Source organism: Vespula vulgaris, chromosome 2 (assembly GCF_905475345.1).
Source record: "Vespula vulgaris chromosome 2, iyVesVulg1.1, whole genome shotgun sequence".
Lineage (NCBI taxonomy): Eukaryota > Metazoa > Arthropoda > Insecta > Hymenoptera > Vespidae > Vespula > Vespula vulgaris.
In genome coordinates this window covers 18,187,558-18,195,057 of record NC_066587.1, presented here as the reverse complement: position 1 = coordinate 18,195,057, position 7,500 = coordinate 18,187,558, and the positions used below count along the sequence as shown (strand labels likewise).

The following is a 7,500-nucleotide window of genomic DNA, read 5'->3' as shown; positions in this document are numbered from 1 at the left end:
GCGTTACGTGCGTTACGTGCGTTACGTACGTACGTACGTGCGTATGCGTGTGCGCGTTTGTGTGCTGTGTGCAGTGTGTGTTTTGTAGATTTAGTTCGTAATGTGTTTCGTATTCACTGCCTTAATTACCATCTATCTATCTTGTATTGCGCGTACGCTCATCGATTCGTATAATTTCAACGAACGATTTCGCGAAACGATCATCTCTCTCTCTCTCTCTCTCTCTCTCTCTCTATCTATCTATATGCATATTATGGATCTGTGTTTATCTTTATCTCTCTATCCCTCTATCTCTCTATTTCTCTCACTCTCTCTCTCTCTCTTTCTCTCTCTCTCTCTCTCTCTCTCTCGTGATCGTATGTATTTATATAATACACACGTCTGTATTGGTAATGAAATTTTCCTACATAAGTACGTTCGATCGTAGAGAAACTTACATGGACACGTTAATTTCATTCCAATTGAAATCTCTATTCGCATTGATTTCACATCCCTCCTACGTATATATGTTTCGTCAACAAAATTCATTTTTCGATATTATCCATCTTTACATTCGACGGCCACCATCACGATCATAGATCGAACTTGAATTTGTTCGAATTCATATTCGTCAATGATCGTAGTTACTTTTTTGTGAATTATTATATACATATATTGTTGTGTCTTCTAAAAGGAAAAGAAAGAAAAAAGAAAAAAAAAAAAACAAAAAACAAAAAAGAAAACTCGTTTGATCTCACGTCGCTGTGTAGTAATATTATTTATTTATTCCTTTCACGAGATGAATAACGATCGAGAGGTACTCACCTTCTCGCTTACACGCATACACACAGACAGACAGACAGACAGAGAGAGAGAGAGAGAGAGAGAGAGAGAGAGAGACGAAAAAAAAAATGAAAGATCAAAACAAAAAAAAAGAAAGAAAGAAGAAAAGAAAAGGAAAGAAAAAAAAAATGAAAGGATCATTAGTTTGAGAGTAGTCGTAGTTTGAGCACTGGTGGACTGTGGATGTGTTTTGTGCCGCAGATGTACATGCAGGAGCTCACCAAGCAGCGCGAGATGCTCTACACCGTCGAGCTGGTATGTCTCATACCCTCTAGCCTAACAGAACTAACGTTATAATACATATAACGACATTCTAACAACTGAACTTCTAACAAAAAGAGATTTCAAACTAAAGAAATAGCGAACGAAAGCACGAACGTTTGATTTGCCCACATTTCCATCTAGTTTTTTATCATTATTTTCTTTTTCTTCTTCCTCTAACGAGCGTCATTTTTTATTTCCATTCCCCCCTCCCCCTCCCCCTCCCCATCCCCTCCCCTCCCCTCCCCCCGCCGTTACATTTCATTTTTCATATTCTCTCGTAAACAATCGATCGGTTTTTATCATAAATAAATAAATAAATTTATTTATACATATATTTCATTACATCATTTATATATGTTAATAGCTTTGCGCTAAAGCGATGAACTTTTTCGTGCTTTTTTTCCTATGATTATATTGAGGAATTATATTTTTAATAAATACAAATTTTACATACATACATATATATATATATACATACATATATACTTTTATCAAAAAAAAAAAAAAAAAGAAAGAAAAGAAAAGAAAGTCGATAATTTTTTACATCGATTTGTCACGATACATATGTACATGTGTATGTATGTCTATGTATACGATACTCATCGATATATCCATATACGTACATTTATTTACTTACTTATTTATTTAGTATAGTTTGCACGGTTTTCCTTAACTTTAACGATAATAGAAACGACGAGCATTTTGTACGAAGTACATGACGCGAGTAAACGTAGTGATATCGTGATTACGGTTTGCATCCATCTGGCACTATACATCGTATTCAGTCTGCGTAGTCACGTGGAAGTATTTGGGGCGGTAGTAGAGTTTGCTATTTGCCCGTGCGTGCAAAATTGTGCTTAGACTTAAATGAAATAGATAATACAATACATATTACTATTTGTACATACAAATATATATATACACACTTACATACATACTTACATACGTACGTACGTATATGCTTATACATACGTGGATACATTACACGAATACTATTACACGCATCATACATACATATATATACAAGAAAAAAAAAGTGTGTCCCTTCGAGATGATTATTTTTGTCGACATTGATTATTTTTTATATCGTATTATTTTTCTTCTTTATCGTTTCCTTATAAGAAAGATTCATTTTTTGTTTGTAATCGCGTGGAATCATAGGAACGAGAAAGAAGGAGACAACACATGGCTTTGGTCAGAGCACTCGAGAATCGTCGTAAGATGGAAGAGCGAGAGAAAAAACGATTAGAGGCAAGAGCCGAGAGAATAGCCACGAAAGAGAAACGTGCAGAGCAGAGGAAGGTTGAGATGGAGTTGATAGAACAGATCAGAAAACCCGTCGAAGACATGGAACTGACAGGTGCCGTAGTATTTTACAATTAATCATTGGATTACTTCGTTCTTTTGTTAAACGAGGATGATAACAAATGTTATTACAGATCACCGAGCTCTGCCAGAAGTCAAGAGAATACCTGGACTGAAGTTATCAGGACAGGCCTTCGCTGATATAGTCATGGTCTTTGAGTTTCTTCATAATTTTGGTGAAACTTTGGGTTTTGGTGAGTTACTTAAAAATTTTATATGTATATTATATATACATATATATCATATATAATATATAAAAATATATATAATGTAAGACGACGTGTAACGATATATTTCATTTGAAGACATGGAATCCCTACCAAGTCTAAAGAGTCTACAATTGGCTCTGTTAAACGACGAAGAGGCAGAGGAGGAAATGCTTTCTGTGATGACACATCTTTTGGTGTGCGCTATCGAGGACCCAGGCATTCCACAGCCAGCAAGACACACGACTGGCCTTGGACAAAGTTTACGACAGGCTGACATCACTCACGCCAACATCAGCGAGGTTTTAAGAATTTATCTTTACGCGAACGCGACCGGTGAGGTAAAAGCTCTAACGGGAGTCTGTCTGGAACGTGAACGTGACAAGAGATTCGCCGATCATCATCAGAACGGTGGCGATTATGCCTCGACGTGTTCGGGCAAGAACGCTCAGTTCTATGAGCATTTGCACAATAACGAAACATGGAAAATGTCAGAGAGGTTAAGAGACAAGCCATTCCTTGCACTTAATCCAACGCACAAGGCACAAATGTTAGCGTTCCTTTGTAACGAGCTATTGCAAAATAAGGCTGTGATTAGGCAAATCGAAGGTAGCCTGGAAACTGTGGCTCAATTGAGAAAGGAAAGATTCGTTTTGGATACAAAGATCAGAAAGTGAGTTTTATATAAGAATCATTGATTATCGATCTAAATCAAACAGGCCGACTAACCTTGAATATATTACGTTTTTATACGTTACTTGTAGGCTTAGACAATTACATAGTCGTAAAGTGAGAATGGAAGCGGTCGGTGTCATAGTGAATAAAACCGGTGACACGATCACCATAGAGAAGAAAGAAGTAGACGAGGAAGGCAACACAACGTCCACGGCCGTGGGTACAACTCCTACTCCTGACGAGATTCATCACGAGGACGAGGTCGAGGATATGTCGGAAAACGAGAGCGAAGGAACTCAACCGGAAGAGGTAAGGCTTTAAGATTCTCTTATAAGATTCTCCATGAGAATTCGTCAAGAATCATTAGGACTCATCTCTGATCTCGTTTTAGTCCTCTTTAAAGAATCATAATGTCTCGTTGATTCAGGAGGAGGATAAGAATCTTTCGGGCGAGGAACTCGGCAAAAAGTTGGATAAACTTTTGAAGCAGTCGGAAGAGCAGCTGCAGAAACTGAACAGCTCGTCTAAGCAACTACGTGCTCACATATTTGGACAGGACAGGTATTGGAGGAGATACTGGGAATTGGCGTGTGCCGGTGGTATATTCGTGGAAGCCATGGAAAGCGCGGAACCGGAGGTCCTGGAATTGCAGGCCGAATTAGACGAGAAGTACAAAGATATGCCGGTTGAGGATAAGACAGAGACGAAACAGGAGGATGGTAAACCCAACACGGAGAATAGAGAGAACGAGGCACCGAACGAACCTATGAAGGATGAGAAGAAATCGAACGCGAACGAGGACGCGAACGAGGATTCGAAATCTCAACCTAAGGATAAGAAAACCGATTGCGAGGAAATTAATTGTAAGAAGGAACCCGTGCAGAATTGCGGCTTGGATAATACGGATAACGTTAAGGAAGAGAGGAGACACGACGGTGACAGCATGATGACCGATGCGAAGACCAACGTGACTTCCGAGGAGATAAAGCAAGAAACGGAGATTGTCAAAATGGAGGTAGACGTGAAGATGGAAGAGCCGAAGAAGGAGAACGAAGAAATGGACGAGGAAATGCCGAAGCCAGTCGTCAAGATGATGGAGGATAAGATCGTCGAGACGATACCGAATGGCGACAAGTTCAATCACATCAACAATCTCCACAACGGCAAAGAACTCAACGGCACATTCATTTCTAGTGAGTCCCTATTAACCCCCGTCGAGTTGTACTAACGAAATTAATAATTAATATTAGTCATGTCGATAATTACAGACAACAACGCCGAGCCCAACTGGTTCTCGATTTTACCCCGAGAAACATGCGACACGCCTGGGCCTAGCACGAAGCAAATATTTGGAATAGCCGAACCAACGGAACTCAGGATACCAGTTTTTCCACCACCAGCTAGTCCGAATTACGATAGATGCGACAGTCCTGCGCCGTTGATACTGACCCAAGACGAAGCCGTGCAGCTCGAGTATCTCAAGGTTCACGGATTACCACCTCCTGGAGAAGCCAAACCGGTACCGCGAGGTAAGGCGTGTTAGGACGATTAAAAAAAAAGGAAACAAGTCTCGTTCGTTCTAATCGACGTTGGTTTCTGATAGATCTGCGGTATGGCTGGTGGAGAATCACGGACGTGGACACGTTCCAAGAATTGTTAGAACATCTTCATTCCCGCGGCGTTCGCGAAAAAGAATTGAAGCGTACAACTTGGGCGACGATGGAATCGTTCTTGGCTGTGACCGGTAGGATCAACGTTGATCCAGGTAACGTCGGAGCGACAGAGCTTCAACCGGAACCCGACGATCCCGATACGCCGATCCCAAAACCGGATCATCCTGAAAATTGGAGCGAGCAGGTAGCATTACGCGTCGACGCGCAGCTTCTCGAGCAGGTCGAAGCTTTAGAGGACAAGGTCGCCAACGCAAGTATGCAGGTCAAAGGATGGAAACTTCCTCCACGGGCTGGAACCGAGGAGGCTGACGAAATCGAAAAGTTGAACGAAATGGAAAAGATCAGTGCGGTTGAACAGGCAAGGCAAAGGTTACTCTCTTTGGAGGCAGCCATCGAAAGGAGATACTTGAAACCACCGTTAGGAGTTTGGTAAGGATTTCGAAACGCTTTTTTTCTTTTCTTTCTTTCTTTACACCCCACCCCCAATAATAATCGGAAGAGACAAGAGAGTCATACGTCGACATTTTTTTCATTATCAGCACGGGAGATCCAAATCTGGCGGCACTGAAGGCAGAACAAGCAGCCGCTGCCAACGCCAACTCGAACAATTCGGATCAGAGTAATCAGGCGCCTATTCCGCAAGAAGAGACAACACCCAGAGGGCTCAACAACTGGCGAGAAGCTACCGCACGTGCTCACACATCGGCTCAACTAGCCATGGCGCTTTATATGCTCGAGGCCAGCATCGCTTGGGACAAGAGCATCATGAAGGCTGTGAGTCTAACACCAGCTAGAAACTCGGTCTGCGTCAAGCTACGAAACCGCTGCGTCTCACTCAAAGCTACCACTCAGTACAATCAACTATTGACTACTTCTCAGACCTCTGTGGGTATTCGCACTAACTTACTAACCGAATTGTCCTTTTGCTTCCTACCTATGTCTTTCTCCCCTTTGGATTCGATGAACCACACGAAGCATGTCTGCTTCGAAACGAGAAAAAGACATTTATTATGATCAAACTCATAGAACGAATATCTGCTTTTTTTTCTTTATCTTAAAAGGATTACCAAAAATAATAATAATAATAATAATAATAATAATACTCGATTCACTCTAAACTCGTCGTTCGATATTTACCTTCGAAATACGCTGGAAATAAATATTAATATCGGTATAACGGATTCCATTGTTATATAAATAAATAAATTACTAATATACAGTAACACGGTATCGGGAAAATAAGCATACAGTATTCACATAGAGTGAATTCCATGTTTTGTGAATACTTGTAAAGTCAAAATTGAAGCCTTGAATATGCTCGCCTTGAAAAAAAAAAAAAGAAAGAAAAGAAAAGAAAAGTCACATTGTAATAGAAAATCCATGCAAGTATGTGCAGGAAGGTTAAAAGTAAACAATATATATATAATTATTATATATATATATATGTATATATATAATATCCAATGGTGGTCAGAGTCTAACGTAACGGTAGCATGCAAAAATTAATGCCGCTTGATATATCTATTAATTTTCATTATAATCGCTTTTTTTTCCGTATTCTTTATCCTAATTTGCTCTTATTATTAATTCATATTTTAAAAAGCTTCTTATATATATATATATATACATACAAATATACATAGCGCGTAGTGTGATCGTATAAAACTTTAAGAAACTTTTTTTTTCTCTCTCCTTTTTTTCTCCTTTTCTTTTTCTTTTTTTTTTTTCAAACGTCGATTTAATTTAATCGGTATAAATATATATATATATATTATATACATGTCTCGTTCTCTCATATAGCAGCCATTGCGTTGATTTGAAACTTGAGTTGCATACGCTTGACATTTATTTTACATTAACAATATTGTGCCTGTGTGATTGTACGCTTATGTGCTACTTTGCTGGATTATATTTGCTATTTTTATTAGATTCGAACGAGCAAATTACCGAAGAGAGAGTAGACCGTCTAGCGAATAAGAAACACATTTTCTATTCGTTAATATTATCCGAATTGCGCGAGCAGAGGATTTCTCTCTCTCTCTCTCTCTCTCTTTCTATCTATTTATTTATCTATCTGTCTATCTATTTATCTATCTATCTATCTATCTATCTATCTATCTATCTATCTATCTTTCTATCTATCTATCTATCTATCTATCTATCTATCTATCTATCTATCTATCTATTTATCTATCTATCTATGTATCTGTCTATCTCTTTCTGCAAATTGATTCCTATTTCTTAAAAGGACGAGTATATTTGTGTTTCAGAATTGCCAGTTTTGTCATAGTGGAGACAACGAGGACAAGTTATTGCTTTGCGATGGCTGTGACCGCGGTTATCATACTTATTGTTTCCGTCCAAAAATGGAAAACATTCCTGATGGTGACTGGTGAGTTTTCGAGAGGTCGCTCGAAAGTGCAAAAAAAGAAAAAAGAAAAAGAAAAAGCAGAAAAAAATAAAAAACAAAAAATAAATAATCTCGTCAATGAAAT

The 7,500-nt window shown here is 38.9% G+C and overlaps 1 protein-coding gene across 13 annotated transcripts in view; it reads left to right on the top strand.

Moving 5' to 3' along the window:
* LOC127072558 (bromodomain adjacent to zinc finger domain protein 2B-like) overlaps positions 1 to 7,500 on the top strand; it is a 130,656-nt gene that overhangs the window by 113,709 nt on the left and 9,447 nt on the right. For 7 of the 13 annotated variants that reach the window (XM_051013048.1, XM_051013044.1, XM_051013046.1 and 4 more), the window contains 10 exons: positions 1,024 to 1,077; positions 2,248 to 2,446; positions 2,526 to 2,645; positions 2,757 to 3,330; positions 3,422 to 3,641; positions 3,760 to 4,525; positions 4,583 to 4,861; positions 4,936 to 5,434; positions 5,545 to 5,890; positions 7,276 to 7,397. In XM_051013048.1, the coding sequence (XP_050869005.1) occupies positions 1,024 to 1,077; positions 2,248 to 2,446; positions 2,526 to 2,645; positions 2,757 to 3,330; positions 3,422 to 3,641; positions 3,760 to 4,525; positions 4,583 to 4,861; positions 4,936 to 5,434; positions 5,545 to 5,890; positions 7,276 to 7,397 (3,179 nt within the window). The remainder of the gene's footprint in view (positions 1 to 1,023; positions 1,078 to 2,247; positions 2,447 to 2,525; positions 2,646 to 2,756; positions 3,331 to 3,421; positions 3,642 to 3,759; positions 4,526 to 4,582; positions 4,862 to 4,935; positions 5,435 to 5,544; positions 5,891 to 7,275; positions 7,398 to 7,500) is intronic. The other 6 variants (XM_051013054.1, XM_051013047.1, XM_051013055.1 and 3 more) reach the window with 3 other exon arrangements.